General features: G+C 51.5%; 1 protein-coding gene and 1 long non-coding RNA gene across 6 annotated transcripts; one reads left to right on the top strand and one right to left on the bottom strand.

Annotated features, from left to right (window-relative positions):
• Positions 1-1,280: 1,280 nt before the first annotated feature.
• LOC122420650 (cytoplasmic tRNA 2-thiolation protein 1-like) lies at positions 1,281-5,756 on the bottom strand. The gene is made up of 3 exons (XM_043436034.1): positions 5,608-5,756; positions 3,683-4,226; positions 1,281-1,950 (listed from the first exon to the last, which is right to left on the bottom strand). Exons 2-3 carry the CDS (start codon positions 4,188-4,190, stop codon positions 1,415-1,417), a joined length of 1,044 nt encoding a protein of 347 aa, XP_043291969.1. The 5' UTR covers positions 4,191-4,226; positions 5,608-5,756; the 3' UTR covers positions 1,281-1,414.
• On the top strand, positions 3,733-16,185 carry LOC122420700. Of its 5 annotated transcripts, none has more exons than XR_006263342.1 (4): positions 3,733-3,836; positions 4,830-4,921; positions 13,133-13,299; positions 14,781-16,185. It is a non-coding gene; the product is annotated as an uncharacterized LOC122420700 (long non-coding RNA). The 5 variants fall into 5 exon arrangements; XR_006263340.1 differs by lacking the exon at positions 3,733-3,836 and adding an exon at positions 4,132-4,216; XR_006263343.1 differs by lacking the exons at positions 3,733-3,836; positions 4,830-4,921 and adding exons at positions 5,883-6,305; positions 6,960-7,041.
• The last annotated feature ends 3,766 nt before the right edge of the window (positions 16,186-19,951 follow it).

The following is a 19,951-nucleotide window of genomic DNA, read 5'->3' as shown; positions in this document are numbered from 1 at the left end:
ACCTTCTCAAAGAGGTCTTGGCCTCTCAAAACTAAAATAGGACTCTTCACTCCCTTTCCCCTTATGTTGTTTTGTTCCCTATTCATAGCACCCATCATTATGACTTCATATTACATATTTGTCTATTACCTCTCTCCCACAAGATTGTAAACTCCGAGACCACGTGGTTTTAATTTTTTTTTTAATTTTCTCTCCCACCGATGTCTAGATGCCCTTGCAGACATCAAGGGCTCCATAAACGTGGGAAGAATGATGTTGTGCTATCCAGTGTAAACGCAGATCTGGTTTCTGTCTCCAAAGTTCAGTTTAGCTAGGGAGAACAAGACCCCAAAGGGCTGAATGGCCACATGGTAAGGACAGGACCCAGCGGCTGGGGTTTGGGAGAGTCCCAATGTCTTGGGCTGGGCAGGATGGGAGGAGAAATTCAGGGATGCTTCCAGGAGGCTCCTGGAGGATGTGAGCAGGAAGATGGGAAAGGAGGGCATTTCTAAAAAAGGAGCAGCCCAGCAAAGTTTGGAGGTGGGGCTGAGGACACCAAGACTACGCAGAAGTCAGGCAGGCAGTTTCTGAGCCTCATGCCTGTCTGGATCGGCAGGTCAGCAACCCCGAAATCGAGCGCCCCCTGGTGGCCAAACCTTAGTGTGAGCAGCCAAGTCGGACACATTTAGTGAGCACTTATGAAACATTCTCAACAGTGCTTTGGTGGGAGGCCTTGATTCCATTTCAGCGGAGCAGATGATGGAAGATCCAAGAGGTTGAGTCACTGACCCAAGCTCACCCAGCTCTGCCTCTAGAATCTGAAGTCTGGAGAGCCGTCCCAGTTGCTCTTCATCCATCAGAGATTCAGGTGGTAGTGGGGATAAGGACTAATTCCACAGTCCTGAAGAGCCCCAGGAGGATCTGGGTGAAAGCCCCCAGGTGGGGCTCCAGGGAGGTGACCTCGGGCCAGTTACGGGCCTCGGGCTACAGCCAATGAGATCGTGGTGCGGGTGAAATGTGATGGCCCAGCGCCTGCAGTACACACAGCGCTCACACGGAAACACCATGAGTGCTGTAACTGACATGTCCATCCAGGTGCGTGGTTGTGCTTTTCCTACTGCAGGCAAACACGAACACCAGGCAGGCAGTAGGCGATCGAGAAGGGTTAGGACCATCTGAGCACGCCCACATCCCACAGAGGTACAGGCAAGCAGCCCCCTAATTCCCACTCGCTCAGGAATGGAAGGTCGTTTAGTGCTCCCCTCTCTGAGACCCAGGAGTCCCCGGCCCCCAGCCCCAGGAGCCCAGAGCGTCTTCAGGATCGCAGGTAACAGGTTCCATTTCTCTCCCAGCTGCACACGATGCCCGGGCTCAGGTAATTCCGTGGCGGCCCCGCGCCCCCACAGCGCCGGATACTGGCAGGGAACTGGAGTCTCTAGAAGTCTAGAGTCGGCTGGGAAGTCGGCAGTCGGGACGGCTGCGGCTCCCGCGGCGGCCCCTCCTCGTCCAGCCCCCGGCGTCCCTTGCCGATGGCCAGGCGGGGCCGGCCGCGGTTCAGGCCGTCCAGGAGCGCGCAGGCCTGGCAGAGCGCGCGGCTGGCCAGCGCCCCGCAGCGGGAGCAGGGGCCGGGCGGCGGGGGCCGCGCGGCCGGGGCCAGCGCCAGGCGCTCGGCAGAGTGTACCAGGTCCAGCACCGCCGACGGCCGCGCAGCCTCCAGCATCTTGAGCAGGTCGCGCGCGTGGCCGCGGAAGGCCTCGGGCGCGTACACGCACTCCTCGGAGAAGTAGTCGAGGCGTCGGAAGTGCGCGTACAGCACCACCTCCTTCTGCGACGCCAGCTGCAGCGGGCGGCAGCGCGGCAGGGCGCCCCCCTCGCCCGGGGAGCCCAGGCCCCCGCCCCGCGCCAGCCGGCCCGCGTCGCCCCGCAGGAAGTTCATGAGCACCGTCTCCGCCATGTCGTCCGCGTTGTGTCCTGGGGAAGGGGAGAAGGGAGCCGTGAGGAGGGGGCCGCGGGAGGAGACCCCGGGGCACCGCGGGGCGGCCTGGGGGCGGCTGCGGGGGGACCCGGCGAGAAACGAGAGGGCGACGCACCCAGGCTCCCGTGGAGCAGCCCGGGGTGCCTCACTTACCCCCCACTTATCGCAGACCAGGCCCTCTGCTAGGCGCCCTTTCATGTATCGAGTAAAAGTGCTTTACGCAACAAATCTCATTTCAATCTCAGTGAAAAGTGTACTTCAGACTGCACAGACGTCCAAATGGCCTTTGATGGAGACTCTCAAGTGGGCTGTTGACACAAGTGCCTCTGGGAATGCAGATCATGGTGTTTAGAGGACCAGGGAGGAAGTAAGTGCGCATTTACACAACAGTCGCCGTAAAATGGAAGCTAAATTTATTCTGCAACTTGTCATCTTACACTTGTGTGTGTGTGTGAAAGTCGCTCAGTCGTGTCCGACTCCTTGCGATCCCATGGACTGTAGCCCTCCAGGCGCTTCTGTGTATGGAATTCTCATACTTGAGTCTATAGTAAAACAAGGGTCTTAGGGCTTCTCAAATCAGCCATACTTTCCTTCCTGAGGGCCTTTGCTGTTTCCTCTGCTCAGAATCTCTCCCAGTCCCCTTTTGGTCCTTCATGTAAGGACCCACTCAACCTTCAGGTCTCTACTCAGGAAACTCTTCCTTTCTCCCTTCACTAGGTCTTTCTGCATCACTTTCCTTAGCTGCACTTATCAGGTTATAATTATGTATGTGAGAAACGGACAGGATCAGCCACTGGCTTGCGCATCATCATAGCAGCAAATAGTTTACTGTTTCTCAGTCTCTTGTCTGAGTGTTTCATACATAATTCATCTAAGTCCCAGTAAGTCTAGGATCTGGATAATATTAATAGCCCTGTTACATAGGAGAGGAAACCGAGGTTAGGTAGTTTGTTCTCTGGTACATAGCTTGCATGTGGTACAAAATAAATGGTCAATAATAATTTGTTGAAGTAATGACTGGGACAGAGAAAAAGTTATCAGAAAGAAGCTGAAAGACAAAAGGAGTTAAAAGACACGGTTGCGTTTCAGACTATAGATGGCTTCTGATGGGCAATACCCCTCCATGCCCCTCCTTTTATGAAAAGGGACACAGAGAATGTCATTAAAAAAAAAAAAAAAACAGTGCATTAAACCACAGCCCTAGCCCCAGAGAGTACTCTTCCACCCCTCTATTTGCCAGCATATGTGTACCAGATAGGGCTTCCCCAGTGTCTCAGCAGTAAAGCATCCACCTGCGATATAGAAGCTGCAGGAGACGCAGGTTCTATCCCTGAGTTGGGAAGATCCCCTGGAGGAGGGCATGGCAACCCACTCCAATATTCTTGCCTGGAGAATCCCATGCACAAAGGAGCCTGGCTGTTGTCGGCTACAGTCCATAGGGTTGCAAAGAGTCAGAGACGACTGAAGCAACTTGGCATGCATGAATGTGTACCAGATAATGGCAGTGACTCAAAAGCTTGTCATGCCCATCCTAAGGACGTGCACATACTATGCCTATGAACTTTTAGGGAGCGTGCATATCCCCATTCTTGCTACTTAGATTCTCCAGTTAAGACAGACGAAGCCTCCACTACCACTTGGGCACGCACTCCAGCGCCCTTATGGCGCCTGACCTCCCGCGCATGCGCGCCTCCCACCACGCCCCCTCTGGGCCGCGCCTGCGCTCACCGGTCACGACGTGCGTGGCTCCCACGAGGCGCGCCCCTTCCTCCAGCGCGCGGCGCCGCAGCACCCCGCAGAAGGTGCAACAGGCGCGGCTGCGGCCGGAGCCGGCCGTGCTGCGGGCCACGGCGTCCATCGTCCAGCCCCCAAAGAGGTCCGCGTAGGCCACGACAGTGAGCGGGAGCTCCCAGCGCGCCGCCTGCCGCCGCACGGCCGCCAGCGCCGCGTCCCGGTAGCCGCCGATGCCCTCGTCCACTGCCACGAGGTGTAGAGAGATGTCCAGGCGCGGGGCCAGCTCACGCAGCACGTGCGCCAGCACCGTGGAGTCCTTGCCGCCCGAGGCGCCTACGGCCACCACGGCGCCGGGCGGCAGCAGGCGGCCCGCGACCACCGTGTGCAGCACCTCGGCCTCGAAGGCGGCGCAGAAGCAGGCGCCACACAGAGCCTGGCCCGAGCGCGGACGGCGGAGGGCGGCGCGCGCCTTGTGGCAAGAGGCGCACTGTGGGGCGGGCATCGTGGGGTCCTGGAGAGGCAGGAGGGGTTGGTTCTCCTGGATGGGTGAAGAGGGGAGGCGGGTTACACGTGGATTCCGGATTGCGGGGGTCGTTGCTTGCCTAACAGGAGGCTGCCTAGATAGTGCCCAGAGTAAAACCATTGTCTGTAACACTTTCCTGCAGCACTGTGCAGGTCTGGCACCTTCAAGTCTCATCTTAACCTTTCAATCACTCATTCATTCTTTCATTCAGCAAATATCCACTCAGTGCCTTCAAGGGTGCCCAACGTTCTCTAGTAATTGGGGACACAGCAATGAGCAAAACAGGAAAGGTTGCAGACACTAAATTCTAGTGGAAGAGCTGACTCAAGATACTTTCCAGATATGAGAAGTAATAATATGAGGGAATTACCCTCTAAGCTGAGGTCAGAAGGAGGAGTCAGGCATTTGATCAGTGGGAAGGATTTTCCTGATAAGAATTAACAACAAATGCAAAGGACAGGTCCTGCTCCTGTTCAAGTTTGTTGTAGTTAAAGGCGGGAAAGGTTCCGGGGGCTTGGAGGCTGGCAGGGCAAGGAGCTTGGACTTTATTCTGAGAGAAACAGGAACGGTTGGACAATTTTAAGCTCTAGTGACAGAATCTAATTTTTATTTTAACAGGATCCCTTGGACTGCATGTGAATGAATACAGGGTGGAGCCTGGAAAGGGCCGGCAAGGACAGACCAGTGAGGAGGTTCCTGCAGTGATCCAGGTAAGCAACACTGGTAGCTCGGAGCAGAGTGGAAACAGTGGGATTGGAGAGAAGTGGTCAGATTCTGGATCTCTTTTGGAAACAGGGCAGATGGTACTTTTACAAGCCTCAGGGGAGGGCAGTGGATGAAAGATACAGGACTCAGGGCAACCTCAAGTTTTGTTTTGACTTGAGCACTTGGAAGGTAGTGGGACCATTTAGTAGAGAGGAGGTGGGGGTTGGGGAAGAATGGGGAAATACTGTGAGAGGGTGAGTTTGGGCGTGGTAGATTTGAGGTTCTTTGCTCTGGAAGTCTTTTCAGAACCCTGAGCTGGGTGTGCTGCCTCCTCCAGGCTTCCACGGCCACCTTATTCCCCGCTTTCCCCCCGCCCAGGCCAGCCCTGACCACTCTAGGTTGTAATCAGGACAGAAGAGGGTGCGCTCGCACCGCACCAAGCTTGGGGCGGGAGTGGGGTGAGGTGGGGTGGAAACGAGTCAGACCCGGCCGGCAGAGTTCAAATCAGGAACGCCAGTTGTTTAGGGCACTCCTGCCTGGAGGGCCGTCAGGAGACTGCCTTTGGGGGTTTATGGAGGGGAGTGCTGTCTCACCAGGAATGCCTACCGAGTGCGTGGGAGAGATACAAAGATTCCTCCACTGCAGCGCTACAAAGGGCCGGGATCGGCCCGCGGTGGGAGGAGGCACTCACCAGAATAGAACCCAGGCGGGAAGGTCCAGGCTCCGAGAAAGCGCGGAAGCAAATAGAACTACGACTTCCAGAAGGCTTTGGGTCTACCCGCCGACATCTCCCAGGTACCCATGCGGCGGTTGAGTCGGTGATGCTAACTGCCCTCGGACGAGCTGGGCCTACAACTCCCGGCGGTCCTCGCGGCGACGTCTCTAGCTCCGCCCACAACTCCCAAAGTGCTCCATGCTTCCGGTCCGGAGCGAGGCCCTCGTGCGCCTGCGTACGGGCGGGTACCCGCTGTGGGTTCTGTGGTTTTTGCGCTTCACTACGCTGCGCGCCGTGTGTGGTTTATTCCAAAGGTGGATGCTTTTCAGGTTTTGTGCTCTTGTGAGAGCATGGTGGAATTTGTGGTGGGGGTGGAGAGGCGTCGGAGTGGGGTATGATGAGGATGGGGTGCGAAAGGGAGAGGTAGGCAGGGCGCCGGACCGATTCCAAGGTTCGGGCTTACAGGTTGGGTTCTTGCGCGCGCGCCTGCAGACGTGGGAGTGAGGGTGCGCCCTGGCCCAGGCCTCCGCGGTGCGCACCGGCGGTGTTACGCTTATGCGGAGCAGAAATATAGCGGTTTGCGGTTCTTACGCGCGTGCACCGGGCTCAAGTCAGGAACGCGGTGAGCAGTTACGCGCACGCCTGGTGAGGGCCGAGCTCCGGATGGAGGGCAGGTGAGACGGCGGGCCCTCGAATCAAAAGCCGGAGCACCTTACCAAGAATCACCCGGAGCCCTGCACCCAAGGTCCAGGCCCTCAGCCTCTTTCCAGCCCCCAGACTGCCCCTTTCCTGCCTGTTATAGTCTGACATCCTCATCTCTACCCCTGTGAGACCCCTGAGACGGTAGGGATGGGGGACGTTTGAGTGTCTGAACCCATTAGCTGAAGCGTGGTCATCGGGTTCATTCGTCAGTCATTTCCTAGGGCCTCCTGCATGCTAGGTCCTATCCTCTGGGCGTACCAGGCCTGCCTGGAGAGAGAAGGATGGCAAAGTTTGATGTGGAGGGGGCAGATGACCGGGGCTACAGAGGTCCAGAGGTGACAGGTGCTGCTAACCAGGGTATGGGGTAGGGGTAAGGGAGCGGCACTGGACTTAGTAAGGAATCAGCAGTGTGCCAGACACCCATCCCCTGCACTTCCCTCTCACCATCTCAAGTTCCTGGTCAGTAAAATGGGGATGATAATAGTGGTACGTGCGTCACAGTGTGTGTGAAAATAAATGAGTTAGTAGGGAAGTGTTTACTGGGAAAAAAACACGTTTTTTTGGTTTTTTCTTTCACTTAATTCTCATGACTGGGCATGGCTCCCATTTCTGGAACATGTCTGAAGTTTCTTTTAAAGGAAGTCTTGAGTTGGGCATTTCAAAACCTCAGACAACCTACAGAGAGTCTAAGGCAGTTCTCAGTTGAGGGTGAGTTTATCCCCGAGAGAACATTTGGTGATGTCTGGAGACGTTTTTAATTGTTGCAACTATGATGCAAGGGGCAGAGTGTGGTCGGTGCCTGGCAGGCAGAGGCCAGAGTTGCCGGTAAACATACGCTGCACAGGATGGCCTCCACAGCGCAGAATCATCCGGCCCTACATAACAGTAATGCCGAGGCCGAGGGGCCCTGGCTTAAGTGGTATTCTGCTGTGCTTTGGTTTTCAACCCCCAAATCAGGATGCACATTCAGGTGTTCCTGTGTTGGTTTTAGTCTCTGGCTTTGAAAGTTTCTTTAAGTATTTTGGTGGCTCTCCACACCACTCATATACTTTTGAGTAAGAAGTTAGTTAAAAACAAAGTTTGTCTTAAACTGGATGCCAGTGAAAAAAAGAAAGTGGATGTGAAAGCTGGCCTGCCAGGGTGACTCCATGTGCCCCTTGCTTAGTTTATGTGACCTTGAGTGAGTGACTTGACCTTTCTGGGCTTCCTGTATTCAGTGGGGATGATAAAATAGCAGCTGTTGGAGGAACTAGATGATTTCATAGTTTCAGAGCACTCTGAACCACGCCTGGTGCTTCGTTAAGTGCTGTGAAAAGAGCAGAGGGCAGTGTTCTGCTCCTTACGTCTCTTTCCGGGGCCGCAGTTCATTATTCATTAACTTTGTTTCTGAAGGGGAAGACTGAGTTGGTGTCAGGGGGCTTCTGGAGAGTGGCTGCAGCTTCTCATCGTTGCAGCGTAAAGATTGAGTCCCTCAGCCTGGTGTTAGTGACCTGGCCTCTGATGACTTCTCAGCCTCACCTCTCACCCTGCATCTCTGGCAGGCCCCCCTGTTTTCCGGAGGAAGAACTTTTTCTGCCAGGTGTCTGCACACGCTGTCTCTTCTTCTGAAAACTCTCTGTCCTGCACCCCTCCCCCCCAACACCCTGATTCCTCTTTCTCATCCAGATGGCCTTGTGGGTGTACTTCCCCCAGGAAGCCCACGGGACCCCTCCTCCCCTGCCCTGCTTTAACAAGCCACCTCTGGGCTCCCATGGCCCTTGGTCCCTTGCTTTGTCAGAGGCCCTGTCCCCTTGGGTTGTGGCTGTCTCCGTTTCGCTGTCCCTTTGGGTTGGCTGCTTTCTGAGAGAAGGGTTTGGTTGGGTTTGCATCTGGGTCTGCAGCATAGCCGTGCAGAAGGCCTAGGACAGGGCAGGCAAGGTATTCATGGCCCGTCCTGAGCTGCTTCTGGCCTGCCTCTCCTTCCTTGCTTCCTCCTTTTATCTGCACCCCAGAGAACACTGGGCTCAGGCAGGAAATTGCTGCCGTGGAACTTGGTGTTTAAGGACGGAGGCAGCCTGGTTCAGATCCTGGGATCTGGTTGTGTGAATGTGGCTAAGTTACATTTCCTCACCTGTAGGGGATGAAATAGTCCAGCCTTCATAGGAGTAGAGCAGTCGTTCTCAACTTGGGATGATTTTGACCCACAACTGGGGTTGGAGTACTGGCATCCAGTAGGCAGAGACCAGCAGTGTTACTCACTCTCTAACACACAGGTCAGCCTCAATGGCAAAGAACTAGCTTGCTCAAAATGTCAGTAGTGCTAAGATTGAGAAGAGGTACATGCAGAGTGCTTAGAACAGCTCTGGAGCCACAGAAAGCACTCGAGATAATTAGCTACCATTACCGTGGTGGCGCGAGTGGGAAAGAACCTGCCTGCCAACGCAGGAGACACAAGAGATTTGGGTTCGATCCCTGGGTCAGGAAGATCCCCTGGAGGGGAGGGCATAGCAACCCACTCCAGTATTCCAGCCTGGAGAATCCCATGGACAGAGGAGGCTACAGTTCATAGGGTTGCAAAGAGTCAGATAGGACTGAAGTGACTCAGTATGCTCTGTGACTACATACACCAAGCTCCCTGTTGCCTCCACCTCTCTGCCCAGAATACCCTTTCCCCACTTTTGAATGGGGCTTAGATGCCTACTTTGGAGAAGGAAATGGCAACCCACTCCAGTACCCTTGCCTGGAAAATCCCATGGACGGAGAAGCTTGGTAGGCTAGACCCCATGGGGTTGCAAAGAGTCGGACACGACTGAACGATTTCACTGTAGATGCCTACTTATCCTTCAAGACTTACCCAGATGTTACCTCTTTGGGGAAGCCTTCCCTGACCTCTACCCCCATTGTCCCCCCAATACACACCTTCAGTCAGGCAGTGTCTCGAGTAACACATACAAACCCGGACTCAAACTCATGCTCTCTTTTCACACCTGAGTAACTTTGAGCCTCAGTATCCCTTTCTATGAAACCAAAGGATGGCTTTGAGGATGAAATGGACCAGCACCAGGCAACTGTTTGATTAATGTCAGGACTCCCATTGTTGAATACAGAGTCAATAAAACCTAAAGACTTAGTGGTGGTTTGGATTGAGGGAAATTGTTAAGAAATAATATGCTTTTAAGTATGTTTTACTGCAGAAAAAATAGGAACAAGCAAAATTATCTGTATCACAGGGAAAGTTAAGAAAAAAGATGTTATATGCTATGTTCACAAGACCCACTTATAATGAACAAAGACTCAGAAAATGAAAGCAAAAGGGTGGGGCAAGATATACTAGGGATTTAACTCAGGAAACCTTTTAGCCACGTGAGCCACGAAACATTTTGAGTCATAAAACACTATTAGTAATAAATGTCATCACAAATGAAGAAGGAATAACCAGGATGATGAAACAGTTCTAAACTCAGGTGCACCTAACAACATAATCCCAAAAGAAAAAACTAAAGTTAACAGGAAGACAAGAAGAAATTGACACATTTCAGAAGAACCGTGAGTGACATTTTACTGCATCTCTCATTAATTGACAGCATTAAAGCTATGGAAAAATTGAACATGACCACTCACAAGCTTGCACTCAGCAGCTGAAATGGAACCCAATGATGTGCGAATATAGGTTTTTGCCAGGCACATGTAGATTATGTACAGATGTCCGAGGTGTGGCTGTTCAAAATGGTACCCACCAACCACGTGGCTAGTGAGCACCTGAACTGTGGACAGTCTGAATTGAGCTGTGCTGTAAAGGTAAAAATCTTATCAGATTAGAATACTTAGAGACCCACAAGTGAGTCTCAGCAGACAGCAAAGTCACTCTACTCTACTCTGCTCCCCAGGACAAGGAACCTTGACCAAGAAGCTTAATATGTATACTTCTGATCTAATAAATGAATTTTTCCCATTAGCCTCTATTTTATGATGTAGGAGGGCTTCCCTTGTGGCTCAGCTGGTGAAGAAGCCACCTACAACTCGGGAGACCTGGGTTTCATTCCTGGGTTGGGAAGATCCCAACAGCTACCCACTCCCCTATTCTGGCCTGGAGAATTCCATGGACTGTATAGTCTATGGGGTTGCAAAGAGTCAGACACAGCTGAGCAACTTTCACTTTGTGATTTAGGAAATGGCTAAAACAGCTATTCATAAATCTTGAAACTAAGACATAAGAAGTCTGAGTTGTCTGTGTACGTGTGGGTATCAGTTCAGTCACTCAGTCGTGTCCGACTCTGCGACCCCATGAACCACAGCACGCCAGGCCTCCCTGTCCATCACCAACTCCCAAGTCCACCCAAACCCATGTCCATCAAGTCGGTGATGCCGTCCAACCATCTCATCCTCTGTTGTCCTTCTCCCTCCTGCCCTCAATCTTTCCCAGCATCAGGGTCTTTTCCAATGAGTCAGCTCTTTGCATCAGGTGTCCAAAGTATTGGAGTTTCAGCTTCACCATCAGTCCTTCCAATGAGTGTGCAGGACTGATTTCCTTTAGGATGGACTGGTTGGATCTCCTTGCAGTCCAAGGGACTCGTAAGAGTCTCCTTCAACACCACAGTTCAAAAGCATCAGTTCTTTGGTGCTCAGCTTTCTTTATAGTCCAACTCTCACATCCATACATGACCACTGGAAAAACCATAGCCTTGACTAGACGGACCTTTGCTGACAAAGTAATGTCTCTGCTTTTCAATATGCTGTCTAAGTTGTTCATAACTTTCCTTCAAAGGAGTAAGCGTCTTTTAATTTCATGGCTGCAATCACTATCTGCAGTGATTTTGGAGCCCAGAAAAATAAAGTCAACCACTGTTTCCACAGTTTCCCCATCTGTTTGCCATGAAGTTATGGGATTGGATGCCATGATCTTAGTTTTCTGAATGTTGAGCTTTAAGCCAACTTTTTCACTCTCCTCTTTCACTTTCATCAAAAGACCCTTTAGGTATAGGCATATATTAGTCATCTTAAAACACTTTTGTTTGGGAGACTCCCAAATCATTTTGAAAAACTTTGTACCAATGCCTCACTTATTTTAAGTCAACACCTGAAATTTTTCAACATGAAGACGTTTATGTTGTTATTCACTGGTAGAAACCATATATCTTATAAGGTGACATGAGGGTAGGCTGTTCATGGAATAATTATTTCATTACATGACTCAGATAGGTTTTAATTATCTTAATGAATGTGTACCAATTCTAACCAGTTACCTGGATATTATATTCACTGTAACTTGAGAATTTTGTCCTTGGAAACATTCCAGTTAATTTTCTTTTAATTAGCTTCACTAAATTGAAATGCTTTTGGTTCTGAAAACAGAACATCCCAACATGAGCCAAGCTTCGCCTTCACCAAGATGAATAGAACACCTCACCGTACAGGGAGTTTTGTGTACACACCCCACTTGGAAGACCTCTGCCTTGTTAGATAGAACAGCTTCTGTATCCTCAAAGACATTTGTTACCTCCTTGGAAGTCAGGGAGTTTAGGGATGGCATTAGAACAAAAAGCACAATCTGATTTTGGGCATGGACTTCTGAGCCTAACAAATGTAGCCAAAAAAATATTCTGGAATTTCCTGGAGGTCCAGTGGGTAGGTCTCCGAACTTCCACTGCAGGGGTTGAAGATTCAACCCCTGGTTGGGGAACTAAGATCCTATATATATATAATTTTTTCCTGATTTAGAAAAAAAATATGGGTTTTCATCCTTAAGATACACTAATAATTCTAATGTGAGATTTTCTTTGGAAAGGGGAGTTCCTCAATGGTCTGCTTTCCACACATTCCCTCTTGGCTAATGAAAATACATTATTATTAGAGCAAGCTGTATTATGTCACTCGTGAAACATGGGTATATACTCCTAATTTGAAGCATGTAACATGGATGAGCATTGCTGCTAGTTTAAGACATCAGAATTTTTTCATGAAATCTTACATGACTTTGAGAAAACATAAAATCGATTTTTTCATCAGCGATGAAATGGAGGTGCACTTTTTCTTCTTTTAGATGAAACAACAGAAGTTTATTTCTTCATAATGCTGGAGGCCAGAAGTCCAAGGTCAAAGTTTGATATCTTCTGCAGAAGTAACAATAACACACCTTTATGCTTCCATACTTATAGTCATGATGATACTGCCAAATTCTTTTAAAAAATTGTTTATAGTTAAACTTTGGCCCCAAATACCGGAGAAGGCAATGGCACCCCACTCCAGTACTCTTGCCTGGAAAATCCCATGGACGGAGGAGCCTGGTAGGCTGCAGTCCATGGGGTCGTGAAGAGTCAGACACGACTGAGCAACTTCACTTTCACTTTGCACTTTCATGCACTGGAGAAGGAAATGGCAACCCACTCCAGTGTTCTTGCCTGGAGAATCCCAGGGACAGGGGAGCCTGATGGGCTGCCGTCTATGGGGTTGCACAGAGTCAGACACGACTGAAGCGACTTAGCAGCAGCAGCCCCAAAGACAGTAGTAGTATGTGGCACTAAATCACAAATGCTGTGTGTACAATAGAGATTAATTGTAAAATAGGAGTAAGAAAACAATCGCTTGAGATTACAAACCTCTAAGGCTCTAAAATACATGCCTCCCATGTATCCTGTGGAATCTGAAGTGTCATTTTTATCGGATTTTCTGAGAGACAAATTACTCGAATAGCAGTTGCCTTTCCTGTCCCAGCACGAGGAGGATAGGAGTGTGAGTCTGGGCATTCGAACTCTGTAACCAGTGTGATGTGTAATAGATATGATGTGTAACTAACACACTTGCTCTGTTGGTGGCTCCGCAGAAACCACCTGATGCATTCGACTCCTGCATGAAGTATGCTCCTCTGAGAGGACGCTCCTCCAACCTCACCACTTCCCTGCCTTAGAACAGGAAATATCACCATCGAGGCTTTGTCGGCACCTCCTGTTCACAGAACAGCTGGACACCGGCCCCCAGGACGTGACTCAGGTGTGGTCCGCACCCACAGCATTCCCATCTGGGAGACAGCGATTATGACAAGCCCTGCTATTTCATCCCAGCAAACGCGTCCGTAAATTGCTGCTGGGCCAACTCGACCAGGGCATTGCAAAGGCTGGTCTTGGTCCCCGAAGGACAGCACCAAATCCAGCTGAAGTTCCTGCAATGTTCTTGCCTACTGATGGAGAAGGGCATGGCAGCCCACTCCAGTATTCTTACCTGGAGAATCGCATGGACAGAGGAGCCTGGCAGGCTGCGGTCCATGGGGTCCCAAAGAGTCAGACACGACTGAGTGACTAACACACTTCTTCTTGACTGTTGAATCTCTTCTGTGTGTGAATGGGATGTATTCCCCCCATACCTATGGGGTCTTAGTTCTCATTTTGCTTAAAAGAGAGGTGTCTAAATCTAGCTGTGCCACCCCGACCCTGGGTGGTATTCTCTGAAACACTGCTCCTTTACTTACTTATTTTTGGCTGCGTCTTCATTGCTGCAGGCGGGCTTTTCTCTGGTTGCGGTGAGCGGGTGCTGCTCTCTAGTTGTGATGCTGGGGCTTCTTATTGCAGCGGCTTCTCTTGTGGAGCACAGGCTTCAGTAGTTGTGGTGCATGGGCTTTCATGGCTCTGCAGCATGTGGGATCTCCCCAGAGCAGGGATCGGACCTGTTCCCCTCCCTGCATTGGCAGGAGGATTCTTGCCCACTGCACCACCAGGGAAGTCCACAATGCTCCTTTAAAAGCTGCTTTTCCAGCGGAAAGGCTGCGAGAAATTCCACCTTACGCCTGGCCCACTTTCCTACAGAAATTGGATTCTTGTTTCCTTAATGCTCTAAAGTTGAAGGATTTTCCATCCCTGATCACATTCTGTCTTGCCCCACCTTTGAGATTCGGCCTGGAGCATGCCTTTACTGAGATCATTTTCTGGTTCATATAAAAATATACTCGCCCATTTAGTGACCAGGACAATGGGCGATGCTGGGGCCCAGAGATGAGTCATGCCCAGGGCCACCCTCCCAGGGCTCCCAGGTTGGCGAGGGGGAGAGAGTGGATTTGGATCAGTCCGGTCTACTGACCAGAGCTGTGGCAGCAGAGATGCCAGGGACCAGGAGAGTCCTGACAAGAGTGGATAGGAGTGAGGGACTCAGAGAAGAGTACCTGGATGCAGAGCACATGAAGGATGAGCAGAAGTTTACCAGGTGGAGAATAGCATCTGATTGATTCGCTTCCTGGGGCCTCCTGTGTGCAGAAATGCTGGGCACCTAGAACTGTGTCAGACCTGAACCCTGCTGTTAGCAAGGCCCTCGTCTGATGGGGGCGGCTGACACAGACAGTCACAATCCATGATGATCAGATGATGGATGAGGGAGATAACAGGGGCTACGGAAGCCACGAGGGGCTACTTGGTGCTTGTGGTGGCAGAGGGGAGAGGCCTCACCCAGAATGAGTAAGAGTGGAGCAGGTCCCTTCCTTTCAGGATGCTGGAGATGTGAAAGAACCTGGCCCTGTCCTGGGAAAATACTGAGTCCAGTCCAACCCCTTGATTTATGCACACCGCGGGTCCTCAGACAACAAACCGTAAGCCCCTTTTTACAGACAAGGACATCGAGCCCAAGAGAGATTAGTCACTTAGCCAGGGGAGCACCCAGCCAGTGTCCGGTGTGCCCAGAAGGTAGGAGTGATGAGGCTGGTGATGTGTGCCCGGCAGGTCCTCAGAGGAGGTGGCCTGGCCTTGAGTGGCCTCGGCAAGTCTCTCTCGGTCTCCCTCTGTGCAGTGTGCAGAGCCAGGTGGGGAAAGATGGGAGCAGGAGACGGGGACGGAGCCCCCCGGGGCTGAAGTCAAGGGTTTACAAGACGGGAGGAATGACCTTTTGTTTTCCTCCCCAGAATGGTACAGCAGAGGGGGATGCTGCTGTTATTTCTGGGGGTGCAGTTGCTGCTGGTGGGGGCATTCCTCTACCAGAACCACCACGGCTGCAGCCTCACCTTCTTCCTGCATTTTAACCAGTGACATCTGCAAAACCCCTATTTCCAAACAAGATGACGTACTGAAGTTCCAGGTGGGTGTGAATTTGTGGGGGGACATGATTTAACCCAGTACACCTGGGTAGCGGGGGTTTCTGGGATGGGTCCCTGCCGGCGTGGCCCCACGTGGCAGGGGTGGTGCCCTACTGTGGGCAGGCCCAGCCCCTGCTCTCCCACCTGCACCCCTTCCTCCAGTGCCAGCGACTGCACTGTGCCGTCTACGTGGTGAGCCAGCTGCTGCAGGAATGAGGAGGCCCAGGAGCAAGAGGGCAGAGGGGTCTGAGCCTGGGCGCGGAGAGTCGGGGCTGGAGTCTTCAGTGTCTGAGCTGAGAGTGTCTGCGCCAGAGAGTGTCCAGGGGGCAGGATTGATGCGTCAAGAAGAACTTGAACTGGGGGAGACCAGAACCAAGGGCTATACGTTTGGTCTAGACTGGCTTAGGCTGGGATCCGCTTGAGTAGCTGACTAAGGGAAGGGCTCATCCCACTGAGTCTGGGTCTCTGAGACCAAGGCTTGTTGGATTGGGCAGCAACCCAAGGGGTAAAGTAAAGAGCTGGGTCTGAGGTCTGTGAGATGCCTGTTTGAATCTTGGCTTTGGCCATTACTACTTGCGTGGTCTGAGGTTGGGACCAGTCTTCATCTCTCCATCCATCCATCCATTCATTCAATGCACTGTTCCTCAGTATGACTATGTATAGATTTGGGGAATCTGCGCTCAGTGCTACTGTTTTCTCATTCATGAGTCAAAGGTTCACTGAGATAATGAGTGTAAAGCAATGAGGCCAGTGCCTGGCACATAGTAGATGCTTAATAAGTGACAGTGATGGGTGGAGAGGGAGGTGGGAGGGGGGATCGGGATGGGGAATACATGTAACTCCATGGCTGATTCATGTCAATGTATGACAAAACCCACTGCAATGTTGTGAATTAATTGGCCTCCAACTAATAAAAATAAATGAAAAAAAAAGTGACAGTGATGATGGTGGTGGTGGTGATGGTTTTGATGGTGGTGATGGTCATGATGATGATGTTGGTAATAATGATGATGGAGGTTTGGTGACTGCTAATGATGTTGAAGATAATGAAGATAGTGATAGTGATAATGGTGGTGATGCCAATGATGAATATCATGGTAATGATAAGTGATGATGGTTATGGTTAAGATGGTGATGAAGAAGATGATGATAGAGGAGGAGAAGGAGGAGAGGCAGATCTTATCCTGAGCATCACACCTAGTCTTCGTCTGGCAGGAGCAGAAAGAGAAACACAGGTGGTCCCCAGTCTCCTTACCTCTGCCTCCCTCAGATGACCCCTTGAAGGTGACGATCTTTGAGAACCTTGAAAATGGCCAAGAAGGGAGAGCTGAGAAACTGAAGATGCTGAGTCTGCCGAGGATGGGGGTGGGGATTCAAGGAAAGTTTCCTAGAGGAGGTAACCTTTGAACTGAGCCTTCCTGGACAAGTCTGAGAATAAGAAGGGGTTCTAGGCAGGAGAAGGGCACTTGGAAAGGTGAGAGAGGATGGGCCTGGCAAGTGGCAGGGACACCACTACCTGTGGGGAGTATCTCTGTCCACCCCAGGTGAACACCACCACCTTCAACCCGGGCAAGCTGTGCAATGTGGGGTTCTGGGAGGCCATGCAGGAGGAGGACTGGGACTGTGTCTTTTTCCATGATGTGAACCTGCTCCCGGAGGATGACCACAACCTCTACATCTGCGACATCTTCCCTGCCCCTGTTCCATGGCCATCGACAAGTTCAACTACAAGTAGGTGGAGGGAGGGGACCTCCTGTGGGGGGACTCTTGGCCAGGCCCTGCCCATCTGTACAGTCCAGGCCCTGATCCCTGGGGCTGATGATGGGGAAGATGAAGAGGCCTGGGGAAAGGCCTTGTGGATGGGGAAAACCTTCCTCCTGGATGTGGGTATCGAATGAGTGGGATCAGTTATCAGTGGGGAGTCAGGATGCATTTAATAAAGTGGTAGGCAGAGGGGTTGTAACCGAGGTCAGAGGAGAACTTACAACAGGAGGGACCACTGATGGGGTCCCAAGATGACTCAGGGAGGGGATTTCCCAGGGTTATGTGAGGCGTCATCTCAAGGGGCAGGGCTGCCCCAGGATCAGGCACCGGCACATCCTAGGGGTCGGGGAGAGGTTACCAAGGGAGAGAGTGGGGGACGGCCAACCCAGAAATAAACCCTGTGCTTCTGGCCAGCAAAGGGCCAGGGCCGGTTGCCTGAAATGCCCTGTGCCTCCAACTCTCCCTGCCTCTGCAGGCTGCCCTACCAAGGCTACCGTGGAGGGGTGTTTGCCCTGTGCCCCATTCACTACCTGAGGATCAGTGGCTTCCCCAGCACCAACTGGGGCTGGGAGCAGGACAGTGACGTCACTGCCAGGTAGGGGGCGCTGCTGTGGGGAGCCTCGCTCAGGGGCGGCAGGCCCCTCCATGGTGCGGGGGCCACGGGGTGCCCGACACTGAGTGGGAATGTGAGCTGTGTTGGATTGCGGGAGACACAAGCCACTCTGGCCTGAGGGGCCGGGTGTGGATGGGGACCCTGTCAAAGGAGACAGGCATCTAGCCTCATGCCCTCTCCCCCGTAAGGCTGCAACTCGGCAGGATGCTCCTCTTGCGGCTTCATCTGCTCTTTGGCCGCTACCACACGCTGGAGGAGGGGCAGGACCCCAGCCGCAAGCAGAGCTCCCAGAGGAGAGTCGGGGTGTGGGGTGGGGGTGGCCCGTCCTGGGCCTGTTCCCAAGCCCTCAGCTTGCATGGCTGCTTGTTCAGTCCCTCCAGTCCTGGCCTTCTGGCCCAGATCCGCCGGAAGTGGTGGCATGATGCCACAAACTCGCTGGGATACAGGCTGCTCTCCAAGGAGCTGCGGCCCCTCTACACCAACCTCACCGTGGACATCGGCCCCTTACTCCCAGGAGCCCCCAGGCTGAGGGGTATCTGGAGCCCGGAGAGAATCCCTGAGACCAGGGCTGCAGGGCAGCCCCTCAACCATCCCACCTAGTTTCTTGTTAAAGGAGACTATTTTACTGGCTTCTGTCTGCCATCCCTAACCCCCATCCTTTCATTGCCATTCATTTGGTCACACAGGGCCTCACTCAAATTGACCACCTCTGGTTCTTTCCACACAGTTAAAGTGCTTAATGCTTATTCACCTGTTTATTTCTCACAAGGACTTGTGGGGTAGCACTACTGTCCTCTTCCTTTTGAAAACCGGGGGCAGATAAATATCTTGCTTGATTGATATGGAATCAAGTACAGGAACCCAAGGGCTTTAGTGGTAAAGAATCCACCTGCCCGAATGTAAATTGATACAGCCACTATGGAAGACAGTATGGAGATTCCTTAAAAAAAATACAAAAAACTAGGAATGAAACTACCACATGACCCAACAATCCCACTACTGGGCATATATGCCGAGAATACCACAATTGAAAAAGATACATGTATCCTAATGTTCATTGCAGCACTATTTAAAAGAGTTAGGACATGGGAGCGACCTAGATGTTTATCAACAGATGAATGGATAAAGAAAAGCTGTGGTTCATATATACAATGGAACATTGTTCATCCATAAAAAGGAATGCATTTGAGTCCGTTCTAATGAGGTGGGTGAACCTAGAGCCTATTACACAGAGTGAAGTAAGAAAGAGAAAAACAAATTTTGTACATTAATGCATATATATGAAATCTAGAAAGATGGTACTGATGAACCCACTTGCAGGGCAGCAGTGAAGATGCAGACATAAACAGACTTGTGGACACAGTGGGGGCAGGAGTGGGTGGGACAAATGGAGAGGAACATGGAGAGAGAGCATGGAAACATATTCATTACCATATGTAAAATAGACAGCCAGTGGGAATTTGCTCTATGACTCGGGGAGCTCAAACCAGTGCTCTGTGACAACCTAGAGCAGTGGGAGGGGGTGAGAGGTGGGAGGGAGATTCAAGAGGGAATGGACATGAGTATACCTATAGCCGATTCATGTTGATGTATGGCAGAAACCAACACAGTATCGCAAAGCAATTCCCCTTAAATTATAAGTAAACTTAAAAAGCATCTACCTACCAATGCAGGAGACACAGGAGATGCAGGTTTGAGCCCTGGGTCAGGAGGATCCCCTGGAGGAGGAAATGGCAACCCACTCCAGTGTTCTTGCTTGAGAAATCCCATGGACAGAGGAGCCTGATGGGCTACAGTCCATGGGGTTGCAAAGAGGCAGACATGACTGAGCAGGCACTGATGCACAGGAACCTGGCTCCTGGGCCTGTTTACTTACAAATTATGCTGTTCTACTTCTTTCCTATAGCGGAAAAAAAAAGGGCGGGGGGAGTGGGAAAGAATAACAAAATACATGGAGACTTCCCTGGCAGTCCAGCGGTTAAGACTCTGAGTTCCCAATGCAGAGGATACAGGTTTGATCCCTAGTCAGGGAACTAAGGTCCTGGGTGTGGCCACACAAAAAAATGAGGGTAGTTGAATAAATTACAGCATGTCCTCATACTGACAGAATACTGATGCAGTCACTGAACAGCTGTGTTGTAGACTGAAAAGAACAAGTGCACGAGGTATGTGATATGATTCAATATTTACAAAACAAAGAGGGAAGAGCACCT

Source organism: Cervus canadensis, chromosome 18, assembly GCF_019320065.1.
Source record: "Cervus canadensis isolate Bull #8, Minnesota chromosome 18, ASM1932006v1, whole genome shotgun sequence".
NCBI lineage: Eukaryota > Metazoa > Chordata > Mammalia > Artiodactyla > Cervidae > Cervus > Cervus canadensis.
This window is presented reverse-complemented; position numbering and strand designations above follow the sequence as displayed.